Below are 23,918 nucleotides of genomic sequence, written 5' to 3'. Positions count from 1 at the left end.
TTGTCTTTGTCCATTAGTTCCGCGATTAGTCTTCCCTGAAGCTTCACCTTTTCTTGGAGTGTGGTCATTTTCTGGTTGTTGTCGGCTGCTTCATCGTCCAGGGGAGAGATTCTGGATTCCATATGGTCCACTCTTTGTGTTATGGTTTCAATTGCGGAGTTTATGGATGTCAGAGAGCTATTTATGGTTGTCAGATCAGCTCTGATCGTGGAAATATTTTTCTTTAAAGAGTTGTATTTTAAATCTATTTTTTCATGCATTTCAATTCTCAGGATGTTAAGATTTTCTTTAAAGGAGGTTTGCATTGTATCCATTTTTGCTTCCATTTCTTTAAAGTAGGCTTGCATTGTATCCATTTTTGCTTCCATTTTTTTTTTGGCTTCCTGGGTGTCCTTCAAGATTTCCGCTCTAAACTCCTGGAATTGTTTCCTGATTTCATTTCTGACGCTTTCCATCATTCCTGTTAACATGGTCTCATTTGCTTTTTTAATCTCCATCTCTTCTTCAGTCGTGCTGCTTTGTGGAGCTGGCAAGTTGGCTTGCCCTTTGATGAACTGTGTTATGTTTCTTTGTGATTTGCGCATCTGGAGATCTGTGGATGGCTTCTCAGGTTTGGTTTGTAGCTCTGCCCTCCCTCCTGTGTAGGCATATCTATGGCAGCAGGTGCTGCTGCTGTGGCCCCTCCCATGAGTGCAGGGTACGCCTACCAGAGTGGGTGTTGTCGCCGGGGGCCCCGCCCTCCTGTGCGCTGTGCGCCCGTTGTGACAGGCTCTGGCGCTGTGGCCCCATCCACAGCGGGGTATGCCTCCCAGAGCGAGCCCCGGGTTGTTGGGTTGTGTTTGCACCCTCCCGCGAGTCCGTTGGGGGGGGCGGTATGTGTGGGGCCCAGTGGGATCGACTGTCCGGGCGTGAGTTAGCACCCTCAGACCTTGCCTCCGCTGCGAGGGGGGGATGTGATCAGGCCCAGGTGTCCCTGCTGTACTGGTATTGCCCACCAGCGCCTGTGATTTTAGTTGTAAGAGTCCAAGAGGTCCAGGCGCCTGGGGTGGGGCTTGCACTGCCGGCCGTCCCCCGGCCCCTGTTGGGAAGGAGGTGTGGCCGGTTCTGCCAGTTCAGGAACCTGTGGGGCCTTGGGGCTGCTCTGCCCTTCCCCTGCTAAACTGACTTCCCAGCGCCTGATGGGAGCTCCCTGCCTGATTTGGGGGTTTTTTGTTCCCTTGGGGTGGGGAGGGGGAGGGAGGGAGATCTAGCTTCTTTGTAGGGCTTGGGTCTCTGATAGCTGGTCTCCCATTGTGTGAGGGGGTAATGGGGGACTCACTGATGCTGCATTGTGTGTGTGTCCCGTGCAGGGGTTGGTCCTTCAGGGGGTGGCGAAGTGTCGTAGTGGCTTCCCCGTACCCTCCTTCTGCCCCTCTGGGTTCCCCTGTCCGAACCTGGTGTGGACCCGAACTTCTCATCGTTGCCGGTGTGTGTCTTGGTCCGCACCCTCCCTAGTGACCGTGGGGTCTCCCGTTATCTGAATTCTGCACTCCCGGCAGCCTGTCTGCCGATCGCCGGGTTCCCCTTTCCCAGCCTGGCCCTATTCGGGCCAGGGTCGGCTTGTGAGGGGAGGGTGCCCCGGAGATTCTCCAGCTCCGTGTAGGTTTTCGGCTCTTCTTTTTTGCTCCTTTTTGTTTTCCTGCGTTTCTCCACTGCTTCTGGCTGCTGGTTTTGCTGGGTTCTTGCTGGGGTGTTGGGTGTTGGAGTTCCCAGCTCGCTATTCAGTTGGGGCGAGTTGGGGTGCCTCCCTACTCTGTCGGCGCCATCTTTCTTGGTATACCAATCATTGCTATTTTAGAAATGTGATTTAACATGATACAATGGGTTGATTTTTTTGGAAATTGGGAAGAAATGAGCATGCCTAATTTGTTGAGTCCCATTTATTGTTGAATAAATAATGAATCAAAATCCCCATATGGCAAAGACCTTGAAGTATCCAGGTACATGCGTAGAACTAGGTGATTCTTATCCTCCCCAGAAAAATGGTTGAGACTTGCTCAAAAAATGGAGTCACAAGTACTAACTATTCTTTATTAATATCATAGAGTTACCGAAGGACTTGATAAATTCAGTGGCCTACTCTCTATTTCAATAGTTGGTTCCCACACAATGGAACCTTATTACGGTGTTTTACAGAGGGGTTACCACAGAAGACAGGTAATGAGAACATTTCTTTTTTCCTTCACTTTCCCCTCCTGTACCTGCTCTCTAGTTATACTTTGTCACTTTTGTATTTAGAATAATTGAATGATAATTAAGCATGATACAATTTCTGAGGCAATAGCTGTAGTAATTGTAGAGGGAGAAGGAAAGTTGTACTTCAGGGACTGAAACTCTACAGAGTTTCCTCCTTCCTGTCAGGGACACAAGTGTGGAAATTGAAGTGTCAGGGCTAGTGTCTGAGCTGTCTAGAGACAATGAAAGTACAAATATGACTTGTGAAGCCTCCTTGGCCAGAAAGACTAAGCTGGAGTTTGTCTTCACCACAGATAACACGGTGAGTAGACCTAACAATTCTTTTTTTTTTAAAGTTTTTATTATAAAACTGATGTACAGAGAGGTTACAGTTTCATACGTTAGGCATTGGATACATAACAAGTCTTTATTTTACTACAAAATATGTGCTACAAAAATGTCCCTCAGAAACTTGAATGTTTATCTATGTTTGAATCAGGAAGTTAATGACCGGGCCTGAGGTAACTCACACTAATTTTATCTTAGTATTGAGTAGTAACAGGCAATCATCTTATTTTTATTTGAAAAAAGTGCCAAGGTATTAGATGCTAGGCCTAGACAGGGCTTTATCCACATGGCTTATTCTAAAACCTGTTGTTAAAACTCATTTTCTATTGAGTTTCCCAAGGAAATGTAGGCAAGCAGTTACTTTCCCCTCTTCTAATATTCTTCACTTCCAGCCAAGACAAAAGCAAACAAAAAATAACAACTAAAACCTAACCAAGACTCTTAATATGTGTCTAAGAAGGGCATTCCAAATATGACTCAGAGCTTCAGAGTTATTGGAAAGGAAGAAAGAAAAGGCTGGAAAAAATGAGATTCCTTAGCAAACAAACAAGCATTAAACAATAAAAGATTAGATATGTACATTTGAATATTAAAAGATATTGATTGCTATAGGTTTTAATGGGTTAAAATCCCTGGCTTACAACCAGTTATTATAATCTCTAAATTCCTGAACAAAATTCACGGTTTGTTAGTGAATTTTGCGGAGTTTGTCTTTAAATATTATAGTATATTTCATTATGTTCTAGATTTTAGGATAGATTTTTGATTCCTATCCTTCACTGGGATAGGCCAAATTGCTTCAATTGTCAGGGAAAGGCTTGAAAGGAAATAACCACAGTCCGAAAGGAGGAATACAAAGGGGGCTTTTTGCAGACAAAACACACCATCAGGCAAACAAACCATCAGGACATAGGTATTTAAAGCAGTCCAATAATATTTAGCAGGAAGGAAAAATGAATGGCTAACCAAAAGGCATTCCAACACATACAAAATGTTCCATGGATAAATGCAAATACTTTAATTTCTTATTTTGTAAATAAACTATCAGTTGTTTTTACATGATTTCTAGGTAAGAAACAAAATTAGCTTGCTTAGATGTGAAAGATTAGATCCAATCCAGGCTTGAAGAGGGAAAGGGACATTGGTCTAATGGGGAACTTGCAACCTTATTAGGACAAATGACACAGATAAAGCAGCCTGAAATATCAGTTGAGATCTTTCTTCTGAGGTCATGCAGCAATTGTAAAATGCTGTCATGGCACTCTATTTAAATGCTATTATTTCAAACTAATAATTCCCCAACTGAATTATCTACATGCCATCAATGTTGGATATTGCTAACACAGTATCTAGGTAATACCCTAACCTGATCTACCTTGATAAATATCAAAAATCCAGAAATGATTCAGGCTTCTCTCACACGACCCAATGGGCACAAAATGGGAATTTAAGCCTCTACTAATGACCCTCAGAGAGAAATCCATAGTTCCTCCTGGGCACATTCCCTACCAGGAGCCAGTGGGTTTATTTGACATTAGGTGACTCTATTGGGAGAATCAGTACTATATCATACCTGATATGGTGATACAGTTTGACTTAATAGTGAGGACCAAACATCGACTGAACATTTGTCAGCAGTAAAATAATCCAATCATTTGATATATTAAAACACAAAAATGTTAAGGTACAGGCATCAAAGATAAAACTTGGAAAGAAAATATAACCCCTGAATTGTTGTGCTCTTCAAAATGTAAGTAAGAGAGGAATATATAACAAAACAAAAGGTACTGTGGAAGTTACCAAAAGACATTGAAAATGTTGAAGCAACACGATTTCAGAACTGTGGGGGGGAGGGGCAGAAGGTAGGTGAGATATGAGTTAAGGTCTATGGAAATGTTTAATGGAAATGTGATAGAATGAAATTTTTTTAAATGGGGAAAGGGCTGGGAATGTGGCTTAGTGTAGAGTGCTTGCCTAGCATGCATGAAGCCCTGGGTTCAATTACTCAGTACTACATAAATAGAAAAAGATGGCAGTGGTGCTGTGGCTCAAGTAGTAGACTGCTAGCCTTGAGCAAAAGAAGCTCAGGGACAGGGCCTAGGCCCTGAGTTCAAGCCACAGAACTGACAAAAAAAGAAAAAACAGGGAAACATCCTTCTGAAAGGACATTAAAGTTCAATTCTGTCACGCTGAGTTGGATGTGTTATATGTGTAGGATTTAAGGAGATAGATAGGTTTTGCTATTGTGAACTCAAAACAATCTAGGTAGAAAGTTTAGATTTGTGAACACATTTGTGAAGAAAGCATTTCAAACCACTCAGAGATTTGCAACCAGTTTCATGCAGAGAAAGACAGAGTCCATTGGATAAAAGATAAAGCAGTGTGTGGAACATGTTTGTTCTTTAAGCCACAAAAATATACTACCTGTGATTTTTTTCAGATTGCCTATTGTCATTACCAATGGTTTCATAAATATGGTGATTGCTGGACACATGGTACTCTGCCTATAAAGTAAGATATGTCTTTGAGGTTTGTGAAGGGAACAATCTTCCTTTGTTTATCTGGAGTTGGCATTGTAGGGAACATCTTTAGTTTTTTGACTTACATGCACATGTTTAACAGTACCAAGAAGAAATATATACACATTCTATTCATCCACTTGGTTTTTACGAACAGCATAACGCTTCTTTTAAAAGTGATACCAAAGACAGTAGCATCCTTCGGTGTGGAGAACTTCTTAGAGGATGTAGGTTGTAAGATTTTTATTTACCTAGAGAGAGTGACTCGAGGACTTTCCATCTGCACCACCTGTCTCCTCACCCTGGTCCAGGCCATCACCATCAGTCCCAGAGACTCAGTGTGGAGAAATCTGAAGCTTCAATCTGCAAAGCACATGCTTTCCTCCTTGCTGTTCTTTTGGATACTCAATTCCTTGATAAGCATGAATTTACTATACCACATAAAAAATATCAGCAGTATGAACACATCACAAATTACTCAAAATGATAGCTATTGCTATTTTCTACCAGGTAACTTGATAATGAGATGGATTTTTCTTGCCCTTATGGTCTTGAGAGATGCTGTGTTTCAGGGTATCATGGCTGTGGCCAGTGGCTACATGGTATTTATTCTCCACCAGCACCACCAGCATGTTCTCTACCTTCAGGTATCCAAGTTTGCCTACAAAACTCCCCCTGAAATGAAAGCTGCTCACAATGTTCTCCTTCTCATGCTTTGTTTTCTTTTCTTTTATTGGACAGAGTGTGTTCTTTCTCTACCTTTCAATTCCTTCTTAGAGAATAATTCCATGAAGGAAAATATTGAAGAATTTCTCAGGGTTGGTTATGCAATTCTGAGTCCCTTTATACTGATTCCGAAAGATAGAAAACTGGCTCAGTGTTGACTTTGAAAACACATTGATGAAAGTTCCATTTTATTGATTACATCAATTTTAATGTTTTGTGTGGTTTGGGGTACTGAAATAGAACCTGACCCATGCTAGATGACCCTTTTTACCATTGATCAATGGCACCAGCCTTTTGTTCTTTGTTGTCTGAGACAGAGTCTTGCAGTCATGTCCAGTATGGACTCACATGGTGATGCTCTGGCCTCCACATCCTATACAGCTGGGATTTAGGGTGTTGTGCCAGCGAGCCCAGCACTAATTTTTTTTTTTAAAACATAACCTAAATATCCACAGAACAAACATTTCGCTAGTTTCTTAACAAATGCACACCTATAAAAGGCAATATTCTGGTGTTTGAAAGATAGAAAAAGCAAAATATGTTGATATACAAATTCCTTCACAATGAATTTAAAAGCTATAGGAGATCAATAGTATTTGTAAATATATCATAATATGTTTAATTTTCTGTTTCTATTATGAAACTCTTCTTTTGAAAGAAAGTAGGTTAGTGGCGTCAGAATTAGAGAATTGGTAAGGATTCAAACAGCCCTGGCCTTTGGCAGGCTTGTGTGTGCAGAGGTGGGGCAGGTTTTCTCCGAGACGTTTGGGTGGGGTAGCTCTCAACACATCCTGGGGCCCCTCCCTGTTCCCTCTTTACAGAGCCTGCAGGTCTGAGTGATTGTGCCAATGTAAGGAATCAATCTTTTCACGACACCATGCTAATTATCTAAAAAAAGAAACCTGTATCGTGTTTAACTCCAAATGTAAACATCTCGGCCTCTCCATTTATGAAAAGGCTTGGCTTCAGAACTGAGGTGAATGTTTACCTAAAGAAAAGGTCTCCAAGAGGCCTATCTCATTCTCCCTGGGCTGTAATGACTTGTGAAATAAAGAAAACCAACATCATTTTCCGGAGACTGTCATTTTGAAGGTTGCCTTGAACAAGCTGAGAGGACTGAAGTATCTGCACCAGGAAAAGAAACTGCTTCGAAGGTTGTAATTAAAGGTGATTTTGAAACAGTTAAAATCTGTGATGTAGGCTGGGGATATGGCCTAGTGGCAAGAGTGCTTGCCCCGTATACATGAGGCCCTGGGTTCAATTCCCCAGCACCACATATAGAAAATGGCCAGAAGTGGCGCTGTGACTCAAGTGGCAGAGTGCTAGCCTTGAGCAAAAAAAAAGAAGCCAGGGACAGTGCTCAGGCCCTGAGTCCAAGCCCCAGGACTGGCCAAAAAAAAAAAAAAAAAAAAAATCTGTGATGTAACTGTCTCTCTACCACTGGATGAAAATATGACTGTGACTGATTCTGAGGCCTGTTGTGTTGGTACTGAGCCACTGAATTCGAATGAAGCTTTGGAGGAAAATGGCATTATTACTCACAAGGCAGACATATTTGCCTTTGGCCTAACATTTTGGGAAATGATGAACTTATCTATTCTATATATTAATCCCTCAGATGATGATGATGAAGATCAAACTTTTGATGAATGTGACTTTGATGATGAAGCATACTATGCTGGGAACCAGACCACCTATTAATAGTGAAGAACTGGATGAATCTTATCAGAACTTAATTGAACTCTTCTCTGTGTTCACCAGGGAAGATCCTGAATGTCATCCTTCTGCTGCTCAGAATGTTGAGGCTTTGGACCTAGATGAGCTATGGCCATGTTCACACTCACCTCAGCCTGAAGTATGGCTCGTGTATATAACTGTTCTCCTCACTCACATTTGTTTCATTGCAATGCTCTGAAGTCATTGTACTCTAGACATGGCCTATTTGAGGACCATCTTCTTAGCATAAGCACTTGGTGTACTGACTTTGCAGTGAATTAGTTATTTTTTGTACAGACTTCACATTAGTGATTCACCACCTATAAACCGGGTCTAACATTAATTGGAATTGAGTAACTGTTATGCTTATTAAGAATCTTTCTCAGATATTCTCTACTTCACTGGATGGTTCTGTAAAATTGGCACTTTTGTGGTACAAAGGAAGTATACATATATTTCAGAACTTCACACCTTTAGCTGGCTTTCCTGGGCTGGTGTGCTAGTTAAGTGGTCCCTGGGACCCAAGGAGAGATGACTCAGAGCAGCTCTGTAGGTATTCCCTGACTCTCCTAATAAATTGTCCTACTGCCTCAGGTCTTCCCAGACCTTTGGAGTTTAATTTATTGAATTCTTTTTGTAAAAAAAAGAATTAAGAGAATTTATTTTTTGTCACAGATTTCCTGATTTTTCTACATTCAAAGCATGTTAAAGAAATGAAAATGAACACTAATCAAACAGAAATTTGTCTAAAGATATTGCTGATTATGGCTTTCACACTACTCAAAGTTCAGTTTGTCTTTAGTGTTCCACAAAATATCTGAGATTGATTATTATTTGATTATTACTGATATCTGGGATTATCTTAGATGTAGCATTTTGGTGTGGAGGGGATTTGGGAGGGTGGAGGTATGATAAGAAATGTACTCAATGGTACTCATTTAAGCAGCACATATACTAAAATTGGAATGATACAGAGCAGATGAGCATGGCCCCTACACAAGTCTGGCATGCAAATTCGTGAAGTGGTCCATATTTTTGTGAAATGGACTCCAAATTATGGAAACAAGTAGTTTGTCACTGTTGTTATTTTCAATATGCCATGGGAAACTCTATTTTCTCTCTCATATTCCCTTCCCGTGGTTTTACTCCTGCTATCACTGTAACTGATCTTAGTACCCTGGATACTGTGTATACATGTATTGGAACTAGGGAAGGGAATGGGAATACCAAAATCGAGAGACAAAGGATAAAAATACAAACCACTGCAACAGCCATACTTACAAAACCATTTGGTGTAAACCAACTGTACAACTCATGGATGGGGAAGAAAATGGAAAGGGGTGAAATGAGAGAGGAGATATCAAATCGGATAAGAAATGTGCTTGCCTTACAAATGAAACTGTAACCCCTCTGTACTTCACTTCGACAATAAAGAAGAAGAAAAAAGAAATGTACTCAATGCCTTGCATATGTAACTGTTACTCCACTGAACATTACTTTGACAATTAAAAAAAATGCAAAATAAAAAATAAGGAGCTAATTTTGTTGGTAACAGAAATTGTTGAAAAAGAATATGAAATTTAACTTCCTAAAGTAAGTGTTCTTGTATTTTCTTCCATATAATTACAGTTGAGGAAATATAAATCACATCTATAATCATAGATTCAAATTTTAAATGAGAAAAAGAGAGAGAAAAAACATGATTTAAGTATTTACAAGTAGCTTGGCCCCAATGGATCATACCTGTAATCCTAGCTAATCAGAATCCTGACATCTGAGGATCAGGGTTTGAAGCCAACTCTGAGTTCAAACTCTAGTAATGCACAACAGAGAGAAGGAGAGAGAGAAAAAAATAGAGAGAGGGGAGGGGAGAGAGAGAGGAAAGAGGAAGGAAGGGAGGGAGGGAGGGAGGGGGGAATGGGAGGGAAAGAGGGTAGGAGATAAGAAAGAGACAGAAAAAGAGAGAGATTGTTTGGACTTTCATAATGAAAGCTCACAGTTTTGTACAAGGGTTATAGCCATGGATTAGTAGTAAAGCATCTGAGTAGCAAACATGAGGCCTTGAGTTCAAATTCCAAATTATCCAAAGCAAAAAATAATTGAAAAGAAATCCTGCATATGAGACATTGGCTAACTCCATTGGCTAACAGACACCCCCCCCCCCCAACTACACCCTCTTTTCAGGGGTAGTTTACAGTAATCCAAAATAATAACTGGAAATCCTGGAAATGGAAACTTCAAAAACTGTGGTAACGATGAGTAGGAGTGTAGATTAGACTACTGTCAGTCAAATTAACTTAAAATTTATCTGTGGAATTTTTTTTGGAATTCATTTTGATAAGCATCTGTAGGGCACTGACCTGCATCTTTAGGAGAAGGTCCTAATAGGCCTGCCTCGTCTCTTGGCCTGGGGCCGCATGGCTGCTAGCCCCGCCTGTCTTCTCTGGGCCTAGATCCCGAAAGGTGACTAACCAGCCCCACTTCCCGCCTCGAACTTCATGTGCACCAAGATGGCAGCGGGTGATGAACCCTGAGGCCGTCCTGGGGGCCGTGATCTCCGCCCCTAGGGGAAGTCCCCTGATGTCACCTGTGACAAACAGCCTGATCAGCCTATCACCATGTCTAGCTAGCCACTCCAAATCCCTCCTCTTCCTGCTGGTCATCACTACTATATAAACCCCGCCCATGAGATTAAACTTTGGATGTTAGCGTGACTTCCCCGGGGGTGGCCTGTGTATCTTGAGTCCTGCCTTTAAACCTAAAGTGGGGCTGGGTGGGCATCTCGCGATTCACATATTTCTTCTTGGCTTTGCCCTGAGGGGCATGTCCTCATACCTCTCCCCTGGGTAGGGAGAAGTGTGCTGGACTGAGAGCCCCGACAAGCATCATCTTACATGGTCATATAGAAATAGCTACTGAGGGGGCTGGGAATATGGCCTAGTGGCAAGAGCGCTTGCCTCCTACACATGAAGCTCTCGGTTTGATTCCCCAGCACCACATATATGGAAAACGGCCAGAAGGGGCACTATGGCTCAAGTGGTAGATTGCTAGCCTTGAGTGGGAAGAAGCCAGGGGCAGTGCTCAGGCCTTGAGTTCAAGGCCCAGGACTGGCAAAAAAAAAAAGAAATAGCTACTGAGCCACTGTGATTCATTCCAAAGCTTAAGATGATAGTTAATTAACCGTGTCCAAGTGTAATTATTTGTCTTTTACCATCCATCTATTTAACTGGTGCCAACCTGTTTTTACAGCGAGAATCTGCCCTGTTTCTATTTTTCATATAAAATCGTTTGTTCCCTCCCATCCCCAGGGATGGCTTCAAATAGCCATGATTCTACATGTGGCCTCCCACTTAGCTATGATTGCACACCTGCAGCACCAAGTCCAGTTTATTGAATGAGGTTGGCTCTCACTAAAATTTGTCTAGAATATCCTACCGCATTTTTCCAAAAACCTACCTCCCAAGTAGCTGGGATCACAGCTATGATCCACTGAACTACAAGACTGCAATAGAATAAAACTAGAGACCAACAGCATGATAATATGCAGACATGTGTAAAAATATATAACATATTTTGAATGATCAGTGAATAAATGAAGGAATCATAAAATGCCTACGATCAAATAAAAATGAAATCACAAATTACTGTGATCTTTGGGCATGCCATAAGCAAAAAATAATTTATACTTTTCCTAAGCAAATACTCTAGCAAAAAAAAGAATGCAACTTATTCTACCAGGTAAAATTAATTATTGCCACTTTTCAATTTGTTTACTTTCATACATATTATGTACAACTTACTTAATCCCTCTGTGTCTAGATTTCCCATTCAAAGTTATATTCATGGAAATCATACATAATATTAAGGGATGTTCTTCCATTTGTGCAGAGTATTTTTTCTCTCTTAGGTGTCCAAAATGTACAAAAGAGAAACCAACAACCATTAATTTGCCTCCTAGACCAGGCCAGTGCAGTTCCTATTCTTGCATCAACTCCAAGCCTTGTGCTTGTATTTATTCTCAATGTTCCTTCTGGTAGTACAATGAATAATAGAAGGATTATTCTTCAGTATAGATGAAGTACAGAAGTTTACTTTTAGAATTGGCTTTTTGAAAAGAAACTGATGGCTCATTGAGTTTCTGAGTCCCAACTGTTGTTATTATAAAGAAGAAAAACGTATTTCCACGGTAGTTGCACTAGTTTACATTCCCACCAACAGTGTAAATGGGTTCCTTTCATCTATAGTTCTACAGCATTCACTATTGTTTTTTATGTTTACCATTATGACTGGTGAGATGGAATCTTAGTGCAGTTTTCATACTCATTTCTTAATGGCTAAGGATGTTGAACATGTCTTTAGCTATCTGTTAGTCATTTTTACTTCTTTTGAGAGCCTCTGTTAATTTTCTTGCCTGGATTTTAATTGTGTAAACTGTTTCTTGTATTGATTTGTCTGATGATCATTCATATTTGAGCTCTTTGTATATTCTAGTTAGTGATTCTTTTATCAGTTGAATAGGGAAGAAAAGCAGAGGAGGTTAATTTTACTGGAATACATTTTATGCACCAATGCAAATGTCACAATGTAAACATTTCCCCCTACTTTGTACAAATAAAGAAGTTTTAAAAGGTGGGAACCAGTGCCTCACACCTGTAGTCTTAGTTAGGAGACTTCAGTCAAAGTGATCTAAGTTTTAAAACAAAAAATCTGTAAGACTCCAATTTTCCAGAACAATGTTGGGCTGAAGACATTGCTCAAGTCCTCTTGTCCTGTGAGGGTACCTGATGAGGACTTGCTCAAATGTGGAGTCCAAACTAGTGAACATCCCATATTATATTCTGCGTTTACAGAAGGACTTGAGAAAGAAAAGGAAGTGACATTCTGTCTCAGAAGCTAGTCTCATTCTGCTCCAAAGCATACAAATTTTGGAAGATGAAAACAAGTTTGAAGACTAGGAAACTAGACACAAGCTCTAGACACTTGATTTGCTGTTCCGTTTTTCACGTCACTCCCTTCTATTAAAATAATTCTCAATTAAGCCAAAGGTAACTTCTGAGGCAATGATATGTACTAATTGAGGAGGGAAAGAAAAGTTGTACTTCAGGGACTGACGTTCTACAGCGTTTGCTTCACTCTGACATGGAAACAACTGAGAAAATTAAAGTCTGAGAGTTTATGAAAGTCAACACTTCACACATTGGGGTAGTACAAATAGAACGTGGGAACCCACTATTGTCAGAAGGACTGAGCCAGGATTTGACTACATCGTACCTACCTCAGTAAGTAGTTGTGAAAATTCTTTGATTTATTAATAATGGGCCATGCAAGTTTCCAACTGAAACAGGAATAGTAATTTCTCTTTGACTAAATAAGGGTGCTGCTGAGAGGGTCTCAGAGCCTTAGGACTTCCATTCCTCTTCAATACCATACAAGGCAGGGCTCTGAGTCAGAAATATGAAGGAGGCCACTTCCTAGAAATATGACTCTAGAAATATTGGATCCGTTTGTGCCTGTGTTCAGAATACTGACCATGACAGTGCACCAAACAAAATCTAAACTACAAATTTGGATTTTTGAATATCGGTAGTTCAAAGGGGATTTGATAATGATAAAAATAACTCACAAAGAATACGAAAGGGTGAAATCATTTTTGTACAGAAAAAATCATTTTTGTACCTAAAATATCTGAACCATTACACGTTATGCTTCTCCCTTATACTCCAGAAAAGTACCAAGTTATGAAATACTTTTCACAGATTTATATCATCATTACTGACTATGTCTTTCAGAGAGGTGTTTGCTGGATCCAACCTTTTCTGCTCATGACACATGAAATTATTTTGAGTCTTACTGAGGGAACCATTTTTATCTTTGTAACCACACTTGGCACTGTGGGAAACATTTCGGGGCACGCCCGCCGGACGCCTTGCATCGTTAACAGGCGGCTCTAGCCGGCCTGCCTCTTCTCCAGCCCTGGGGCCGCGTGGCTGTTAGCCCCACCTGGCCTTCTCTGCATCCAGACCTGAAAGGCAGGTCTAACCAGCCCCGCCTCCCACCTCAGACTGGTATGCGCCAAGATGGCTGCGGGTGATGAACCCAGAGGCGATCCTTGGGGCCGTGGCAACCACCCTTAGGGGAAATCCTGTGACGTCACTCCTGATGGACAGGTCAGGCATCAAATCCCAGCCCGTATGTAGGTGCACGAACCCCTCCCCTCCCGCCGCTCTCCAACCTGTGTAAAAGAACAGATCATTTTCCCGAATAAAGGAGTTGGCTCTGACTGGCTCCCAGGCTGCCTGAGTGTCCTCTGTGGACAGGGGGTCTGGGTGGCGGTCTGTCAGCCCCCTTATCCTCTTCCTGGCCCATCCGGGTGGACCGTGTTTTCCCGTCTCTCCTGCAGGACAGGAGAGCCCGGGAGGCTAAAAACCCCTGACAGAACATCACAGTTTTTGAGAATTGTATATATAGATTTGGGGGAGAAGCTCAGAAGAAAACTATACACCTTATTCTCATCCACTTAGCATTCGCAAATACCATAATACGTATTTCCAAAGGATTGCCAAAATCAATAGCCGCTTTTGGTTTGAGACACTTCCTGGATGATACAGGCTGTAAGATGGTTGTTTATCTGGAGAGGGTGGCCCGGGACCTTTCCATCTGCACCAGCAGTCTCCTCACTGTGGTCCAGGCCATCACTATCAGTCCCAGAGGCTCTCTGTGCTGGAGATTCAAGCCAAAGACTCCATGGCAAATTCTACCCCTGTTTCTCCTCTTTTGGATCCTCAGTTCTTTGAAAAGCATCAGCTTACTTCATTACATCACAAGTAGCAGGAAAAACATATCAGAAGCTTCTAAAAATAACAATTACTGTTATTTTCAACCAGAAAGTCAGAAAATCAAATGACTATTTCTTATTCTCATGGCCATTTACAGTGCCATGTTTCAGGGTGTCATGGGTGTGGCCAGTGGCTACATGATATTTCTTCTCCACAGGCACCACCAGCATGTTCTCTACCTTCAGAGCTCTAAGCTACACCAAGCTCTGCCTGAAATAAGAGCTGCTCAGAGTATTCTCCTTCTGAAGCTCTGTTTTCTTTTCTCCTATTGGACAGATTATGTTCTTTCCCTATTTTTAAATTCCTTCGTACAAAATAATTCTGCAGTGTCAGACATGAGAGAACTTTTGACCTCAGTCCATTTGTCCTGATTCAAAGAGATGGAGTTCTGACCTGTGGGCATTTTCTGTGGGAGAGCAAGTTATTGAAAACATTTGTCTCAAGGATTTTTCAGTGTTAGAAAATAAGCCTCAATCTTGTTCTGTTGCTTTTGAAACAAAATAACTTCAAAGTATCGTAGACATGGGTAGTCTGATTCCCATATTCCAATATTGGAGACCTGCGGCGCTGAGCTGACACCAAAACTTTGGACTACTAGAGTGCCACAGAAATTTCATTCTCTATTCTGACACCCTCAAAAAATGATTATAATGCTAATTTTCCTGAGCCTAGTCTTTTCCTACCCCAGTACCTTTATTAAGAAGCAGGAAAACACCTTGATATGTTTATTGCTAGTTTATTTATTCTTTGTGGTAGGAATTACATTTCTAAGACTTGGTGCAAAATATATACTTAATATTTTAGAATTATAATGAAAAATTTTGTATTCCATGATTCATTATTTCAAAAACACAATTTAACTAGTAGCAGATGTAACTTTTTTACTTGAAAGTCGCCAGAAATAACCATCCTTAGAGTACAGTTGATTGTATGCAGTTTATGAAAGAATAAATTCAAAGCCTTCTCCTCTTACATGACATTTCAAATATAATTTTAATCAATCAAAATAAAAATCAGTAAAGGGCCTGGGAAGTCAAGGAAACATGCTTATTTTATTTGATAAGCATGATGAATCTCTGGAAAAATATAAGAGAAACTATATATATGAAAGAAATGGGACATAGCAGCAGAAATTACAGTTTTCTCCTTTCTGTGTTTTACATTACTGTTAAGAATATGCACTAATCTCTTGTGCAAATGAGTAAATAAGTCATATTAGGAAAAAATATTTTAGTGTATTTCTAGACTTCATTCATTAGTGCCCTGACCTGCTCTATTATGCTATCAGTGTCTTTATCTTCAAAGAGCTATAAATTAATCTGACACTACATTAAAGAAGGGTTGCAGTTAATTTCTTAAAATGGAACCACTCAATATAGGTATATATTCTAGGATCCTGAGTCTGGGAAGGACTCAGAAGACCACCTAGTCATGCTTAGACCTGGAAAAAAGCTTGAATCCAATGAGTAGTCAGAGGATAAGAACCCAGGTAACAGCCACTAGAACCACACCTCCACCTTCCAATACATCAGAAGGAATCATAACAGAATCACTTCCCTAAGTCCTTATTTCATGAATTTTTTATGACAGGACCTGTGTCCCAATTTATTGAGTATGAAGTACTGTTTGAATTCAAGTATGCATTGGGTCGTGATCAATGTAAGGTAAGTGGCACCTTTATCACTTTAAACTTTGAACATATCCTTACATTCAGTCCATGCTGACACATGTGCAGGAAAGTTCATGAAACACTTATCTCCAAATCATCACCAAACACAAAAAAAAAAGAGAAGTGGAATTGGAACTGTTTGAGAGTATCAGGCTTGAGCTAGAAATGCTCAAAGACAGCACCCAGACACTGACTTCAATACTCAGGACTGCCAAAAAATAGACAGAGTGAGGGAGGACAAAGAAGGAGGGAGAGAGGGTGGGGGGAGAGAGGGTGGGGAATGAGAGGAGGGAAAAAGGAAGGAAGAGAACAATGGATGGAAATTAGCAAAGACAGGAAGAAAGACGATTAGGCACCTTCCAGAAAAAATGTTATACATTTACAAAATTCAAGATAAGCAATATACCTGAAAATATCATTTTACTTGCTTGTGCTTCTCAAAAAGCTTTTCCTGGTCCTGTCCATGAAATCCAATGATTTGGAGTAATCTCACCCAAAGGATAATCTTCTATATGCTTACTGGACCTGGAGTTTTAGGAAACATCCTTGTACTTGTGAGACGTGTATATACATTCATTATGGGTTCTGAGAAACGAAAACCCATCTACCTTATTCATATTCATATTCACCTTATTCATATTCACCTGGTTTGTTCAAATACAATAATTATTTGTAGCACAGGGGCCAGAAGTAGAATAGCCACAGATCTTTGTTTCATAAACTTCCTAGGTGATGTTGGTTGCAAAACTGTGATTTTTATGGAAAAATTAGCTCAAGGCCTTTCCATCTGTACCACGAGTCTCCTCACCACAGTCCAGGCCATCACAATCAGTCCCAGAACCGCCCTGTGGAGAAAGCTCAGACCACAGACTGCATGGAAAGGTCTTCCCTATCTCCTCCTCTTTTGGGTCTTGAACTCTCTGATAAGCTCCTATTTGCTTCACTATATGACAGAACTCGATGGCATGAACAGCTCCAGAACTGAAATGTATGCATCAATGTAGGCATGTGGTTAGGTGGTTTGCCTTCTCCCTCGTGGCTCTGCAAGATGTGATCTCTCAGAGTCTCACGGGCTGGAGGAGTGGATACATGGCTTTCCATCTGTATAAACATCACAGGCAAGTTCTCTACCTTCATAGCTCCAAATTTGAAAATAATTCCAGCCCAGAAATCAGAACTACTCTAAGTACTCTCATTCTCATGGCTTGTTTTCTCTTTTATTACTGGACAGATTTCATATCCTCCATCTACCTAAGTTCTGTCATGACACATGACTGCACAGTACTAAATATCAAAGTACTTCTAATCCTTGGATATACTGTTCTCAGCCCCTTCATCCTGATTATCAGGAATGCACCTGTTCCTATGTACTAGAATGTTCACTTAAAAGTGTAAACATTACTTTCTACATCAATTCTTCCATGAACCAAAGATGTAATATATTAAGAATTGCTTTGTCCTAAAATTCTACTGCATCAGATTAGTAAGTTAAAGCATTTATTTTCATAGACTTTCTATTTTTAAGAAACCTAGTTTTAGAAAAATCTAAGATTGATTCAGAGATTTCAGGATCTTAGCAAGCTTACTTGACTCCCATTCCCATCTTGTAGTTTCTTGCCTGAATGCAAGAAAATATGTCTGCTCCCTCAAATAATTAGTTTATTTTCCCCCAAACTCCAACTTTTGATCAACCAGTTTCTTGTATTACTGTTCCATCAAATAAGCTTGAGTACTCGTACTGTTTGGGAAATTATTTAGTACTTTCTAGGTATCTACCAGGAATGCCCTAAGGGACAGTGACCATAAAATAAAATTGAAGAAAGATGTTAGAAAGTATCCTTTATCTGAGTTGGCTTACAAGACAATAGAGAGCTGAGCAGTAGGAAAGAAAGAAAGAAAGAAAGAAAGAAAGAAAGAAAGAAAGAAAGAAAGAAAGAAAGAAAGAAAGAAAGAAAGAAAAAGAAAGAAGAAAGAAAGAAAGGAAAGAAGGAAGGAAGGAAGGAAAAGAAAAGAGCAAGCAGAAGAGCAAGAAGCCAAGCACTGGTGGCTCATGCCTGTAATTATGGCTATTCAGAAGGCTGAGAACTGAGAATCTTGGTTCAAAGTTAACCCCAGGCAACAAATCCCAGAAGACGCTTAACTTTTATCTCCAATTAACCACCAATGTGGCTCAAAGTGATAGAGTGGGTGCCATGAACAAAAGAGCTCATGAACAGCTCCCACACTCTGAGGTCAAGCTCATGACCAAAAAAATAAAATAAAATAAAATAAAACAAAGCAAAACCAAACAAAAGAAAAACAAAACAAAACAAAAAGAAACCACATTGCAGCAGAAGGGATTCAGCTGGCAAGAGTTTGATACCCCTGAGGAACAAAAGACTTTTGTGCAAAGCTAGGAATATATTACTGATGTACATTCTAAATCACAGATATACAGGGATACATTGCCATGGGATTTATTTCTAAATTGTAGTTATTATCATTTCCATGGGAATGGAGAAAAGGAAAGAAAAAAATACCAAAGAATGGGCTCTGTCACTTTCTAAGAAAGAACTGAGTACATTTACATAGTTCAGAAACATTTTTTCATGCAGGTAAAGAAAAATTTGCATGCCTGAAATATGTCATATTTATTTGTTTGTCCTCCTCTAAAGGTCTCACTTAGACCTGTACATAAAATCAGAAGATGTTTGCTTTCAAAAGCATTAAAAAAAATTATTCATGAGAAACATTGTATGCCCATTAGAAACACATTCAAGATCATAATGTGTGGTCAGGAAATACCTAGGAATACACGAAGAGAAACAACTCTTTTATGAAGGCCCACTGCCTTGGGTTTGAAAACAATGCTCCAGATGATGCTCCAATGTGTGGCTGGGGCATCTTTGGCACTTCAATCTCGATTGTAGATTTCACAGGCCAAGTAACTGCACCATTGGAGAACACAATTTCCACTTCAAGTCACTCGTGACACAGCCTGCGCAGAACACTCGATGTCTTTGCTCAAGTCACAATCTTGAGAATTCTCCTCTGATGGATGCAAATGTGCATTGGATTCCCAGCACATGAGGACCACCACTTACAATCCCAATTGTGTCTTTACTAAGAGGATAGTTATAAAATGTGTTGGAAACCTCTGAGAGATATGGGGATTGCTACTTTGTAAACTAATAAATCCAAATCTGGAGTAGATGTCCTTCCGGAATAGTAGGGGGAAGAATGAGTTTAGCTTTAAGGACTCATAAAGGACTTGAGACAATTGGAAAATCATTGTTGTGTGGTCATTCTCTTTTCCTACTGCCTGGTGACCCGGTGGGAAGTACTTTTTTTTTTTTTTTTTTTTGGTCAGTCCTGGGGCTTGGACTCAGGGCCTGAGCACTGTCCCTGGCTTCTTTTTGCTCAAGGCTAGCACTCTGCCACTTGAGCCACAGCGCTACTTCTGGCCATTTTCTGTATATGTGGTGCTGGGGAATCGAACCCAGGGCCTCATGTATATGAGGCAGGCACTCTTGCCACTAGGCCATATCCCCAGCCCGGGAAGTACTTTTGTAGACAGAGGGCTTGGCTCTATTCATAGGAATGAATAAAAAGTATAAATAAATGAACATGGGTGGTACTTAATTTTGATGAGTTTTAATAAAAAAAAAAACTGGAAACGAAAAGTAATTTGAATTACAAAGAGCAAGGTTTCTGGAGGGAGTGAAGAGATAGGTAAGTCAGGATGAGGAAAGGGCCTGAACAAAGTTGGGAAGACTGGAAGAATGCTGAGGCGTCCTTGAGATTTTATGCTTTAACTTATTAGGTTAATCTCCTCAAGATCATTATGTGATTCAAACATTGTTTCTCATAAAAAGAAGAAAAGAAGATCAAGGCAGGGACCGGGTGAATCACACCTGTAATCCTAGCTGCTTAGGAGGCTGACATCTGAGGATCCTGGTTCTATGCCTGGTTCTATACCCAAGGGACTCTTTTCTTTTCTTATTTATTGTCAAAGTGATGTACAGAGTGGTTAAAGTTTCATAAGTTAGGCACTGGATACATTTCTTGTACTGTTTGTTACCTCCTTCCTTCAGTTCCTCTTCCCCCCTCCCCCTTTCCCTCTCTTCCCATGAGTTATTCAATTGGTTTACACCAAACAGTTTTGCAAGTATTGCTTTTGTAGTTGTCTTTTTATCCTGTGTCTCTCGATTTTGGTATTCCCTTTCACTTTCCTAGTTCTAATACCAGTATATACAGTTTACAATGTACTCAGATAAGATACAGTGATAGTGCGGGTACAACCACAGGAAGGGGATACAAGAGGATCATCAATAATAGAAGCTAAGGTTTCACATGCCATGTTGAAAGCAATTAGAACCGTGATATAACCGTTGTTTCCATAACATGGACTTTATTTCACTTCGCATTATCTTATGCATTCATAGGGGAATAAATATCCTCTGCTGTGACTAGCCTAAACCTGTGCTAATTATTCCCTATGAGGGAGACCATAGTGTCCATGTTTCTTTGGGTCTGTCTCACTTCACTTAGTATAATTTTCTCCAAGTCCTTCCATTTCCTTATGAATGGGGCAATGTCATTCTTTCTGACAGAGGTATAAAATTTCATTGTGTATATGTACCACATTTTCCTGATCCATTCATCTACTGAGGGGTATCTGGGTTGGTTCCATATTTTAGCTATGACAAATTGTGCTGCAATGAACATTGTTGTGCTGGTGGCTTTAGTGTGTTCTTGTTTGTGGTCTTTTGGGTAGATGTCCAAAAGTGGGGCTGCTGGGTCATAGGCAAACTCTATGTTTAGCCTTCTGAGGAATGTCCATATGCTTGCCAGAGTGGCTAAACCAGTTTACATTCCCACCAACAATGAAGTAGGATTCCCTTTTGGCCACATCCCCTCCAACATTTATTATAGTTAGTTTTCTTGATATAGGACATGCTTACTGGGGTGAGATGGAATCTCAGTGTTGTTTTGATTTACATTTCTTTTATGGTCAGTGATGTAGAGCACTTTCTCATATGTCCCCAAGAGACTCTTATTAACCAATTCACCACTGCAATTATCCACTCCCAAACCGGGAGTGGAGCTGTGGCTAAAAGCAATAGAGAGCAAAAGAGCTCAAGGGCAACAACCAGGCCTTGAGTTCAAGTCCCACAAACATGAAAGGAGGAAAAAATAAAAGAAGGAAGGAAAGAAGGTAGTGTGGGAGACAGGGTGGGAGGGAGGGAGGGAGGGATGGGTATGAGGAAGGGAGGAAGGAAGGAAGGAAGAAAGGAAGGAAGGAAGGAAGGAAGGAAGGAAGGAAGGAAGGAAGGGAGGGAGAAAGGAAATCACGCATATGTCTTCAAATAGGGAAAAGTAGCAAGTGCATTGCAAAACTGATTACTGATTCAAAAATAATAGCTAATCATATTGATGACAATGAGCTTGTCCCTCACTACTGAAAAAAATAATGCTATTTTTACCTTGAATTCACATTTATGGCTTTATGTCCACACTTATTTACAATTGTTTGTAACAGGGACTAGAAAGTAGACTAAATATTTAGTAGACTAAATAATACATGGGGCCAATCGTTGCTCTTTCAGAAATGTGATATAACATGATACAATGGGTTCATTTTTTTTGGAGGGAAGAAATAAGCACGCATAACTTGTTGCATCCCATTTATTATTGAATAAATAATGAATCAAAATCCCTATATGACAAAGACCTTAAAGTGCCCATGTACATACGGAGAACTAGGTGATTCTAATCCTCCCCAGAAAAATGGTTGAGACTTGCTCAATAAATGGAGTCTCAAGTACTAACCATTCTTTATTAATTTTATAGACTTACAGAAGGACTTGATAAGCAGTGGCCTACTCTCTATTTCAATAGTTGGGTCCCACACACTGGAACCTTATTAAAGTGTTGAACAGAGGGGTTTGCATGGAAAACAGGTAATGAGAACATTTCTTTTTTTCCTTCACTTTCCCCTCCCATACCTGCTCTCAAGTTATTCTTTCTCAGTTTTGTATCTAGAATAATTGAATGATAATTATAATGATACAATTTTGGAGGCAATAGTTGTGGTAATTGTAGAGGGAGAATAAAAGTTGTACTTCAGGGACTGCAAATCTACAGAGTTTCCTCCTTCCTGTCAGGGACAGAAGTGTAGAAACTGAAGTGACAAGGCTACTGTCTGAGCTCTCTAGAGATGCTTAAGGTACAAGTATGACCTGTGAAGCCTCCTTGGCCAGAAGGACTAAGCACAAGTTTGTCTTCACCACAGATAAGACAGTGAGTAGACTCAACAATTCTTTATTTTACTTCAAAATATGTGCTACAAAAATGTTCCTCAGAGGGCTGGGAATATGGCCTAGTAGCAAAATGCTTCCCTGGTATACGTGAAGCCCTGGGTTCGATTCCTCAGCACCATATAGACAAAAGCCAGAAGGGGCGCTGTGGTTCAAGTGGTAGTGTGCCAGCCTTGAGCAAAAAAAAGCCAGGGACAGTGCTCAGGCCCTGAGTTCAAGCCCCAGGACTGGCAAAAAAAAAAAAATTGTCCCTCAGAAACTTGAATGTTTATCTATGTTTGAATCAGGGAGTTAATGATAAGGCCTGAAGTAACTCACACTAATTTTATCCTAGTATTGAATAGCAACAGGCAATCATCTGATTTTTATTTGATAAAAGTGCCAAGTTAGTGGATGCTAGGCCTAGAAAGAGTTTGATCCACATCTCTTCCTTTAAAGCCTGTCTTTAAAACTCATTTTCAATTGACTTTCCCAAGGAAATGTAGGCAAGCAGTCACTCTTCCCTCTTCTGATGTTCTTCACTTCTAGCCAAAACAAAAACAAACAAAAAACAACAACAAAAACCTAACCAAGTCTCTTAATATGTGTCTAAGAAGCTCATTCCAAATATGACTCAGAGCTTCAGAGTTTGGGGAAAGGAAAAAAGAAAAATCTTGGAAAAGTGAGAATCCTTAGCAAACAAACAAGCTTTAATCAAACAATAAAAGATTAGATATGTACATTTGAATATTAAGATAATTGGTTGCTATAGGTTTTAATGGATTAAATCCCTGGCTAACAGTTATTATAATCTCTAAATTCTTTAACAAAAGTCACGATTTGATAGTGAATGTTACTGAGTTTGTCTTTAAATATCGTAGCATATTTCATTATGTGATAGATCTTTAGCATAGATTATTGCTTCCTATCCTTCACAGGGATTGGCCAAATTGTCTCAGTTTTCAGGGATAGGTTTGAAAGGGAATAACTACAGTCAGAAAGCAGACTTTATGCAGACAATACTGTGACATTCCATCAGGACAAATATATTTAAAGCAATCCTACAATGCTTAGCAGGAAGGAAAAAGGAAAGGCATTGCAAAACATGCAAAATGTTCCATGCATTAACTCAAATATTTTAATTTGTCTTATTTTTGTAAAAAGTGTATCAATTTTTTACATAATTTCTATGTAAAAAATGAAATTAGAGCTCTTAGATTAGATCCTATTCAGGCTTGAGGAGGGAAATGGCACTTGGTCTGATGGGGAACTTGCAAACTTATTAGGAAAAATGACACAGATAAAGTAACTTGAAAGGTCACTTGAGCACTTTCTATCTTCTAAGGTCATGCAGTAACTGTAAAATGCCATCATGACACTGTATTTGAATACTATCATTTCAAACCAATAATGTCCCCAAGTAACATAACTACATGCCATCATCATTGGGTATTGCTAACACAATATCTAGGTAATAGCCTAACCTGATATCTACCTTGATAAATATCAAAAATCCAGAAATGATTCAGGCTTCTCTCACAAGCCCCAATGGGCACAAAATGGGAATTTAAGCCTCTCCTAATGACCGTTAGACAGCAATCCATAGTTCCTC

General features: G+C 40.0%; 2 protein-coding genes, 1 non-coding gene and 2 pseudogenes across 3 annotated transcripts; all 5 read left to right on the top strand.

Annotated features, from left to right (window-relative positions):
- Nucleotides 1-5,080: 5,080 nt before the first annotated feature.
- LOC125353623 (putative vomeronasal receptor-like protein 4) lies at nt 5,081-5,965 on the top strand. The gene has a single exon (XM_048349296.1). It carries the CDS (start codon nt 5,081-5,083, stop codon nt 5,963-5,965), a length of 885 nt encoding a protein of 294 aa, XP_048205253.1.
- An 892-nt stretch (nt 5,966-6,857) lies between these two features.
- Nucleotides 6,858-13,614, top strand: LOC125353622 (annotated as a pseudogene).
- Nucleotides 8,454-8,560, top strand: LOC125354067. The gene has a single exon (XR_007211450.1). It is a non-coding gene; the product is annotated as a U6 spliceosomal RNA (small nuclear RNA).
- LOC125353621 lies at nt 13,614-14,678 on the top strand (annotated as a pseudogene).
- A 1,783-nt stretch (nt 14,679-16,461) lies between these two features.
- Nucleotides 16,462-17,402, top strand: LOC125353620 (putative vomeronasal receptor-like protein 4). The gene is given in 2 exon segments (XM_048349295.1): nt 16,462-17,025; nt 17,027-17,402. Coding segments are annotated over 2 exon segments (900 nt in total). The 5' UTR covers nt 16,462-16,501.
- The last annotated feature ends 6,516 nt before the right edge of the window (nt 17,403-23,918 follow it).

This window comes from Perognathus longimembris, chromosome 6, assembly GCF_023159225.1.
Source record: "Perognathus longimembris pacificus isolate PPM17 chromosome 6, ASM2315922v1, whole genome shotgun sequence".
In the NCBI taxonomy this organism is placed as follows: Eukaryota; Metazoa; Chordata; class Mammalia; order Rodentia; family Heteromyidae; genus Perognathus; species Perognathus longimembris.
The sequence above is the reverse complement of the archived record's forward strand: the minus strand, read 5'-3'. Positions and strand labels throughout refer to the sequence as shown.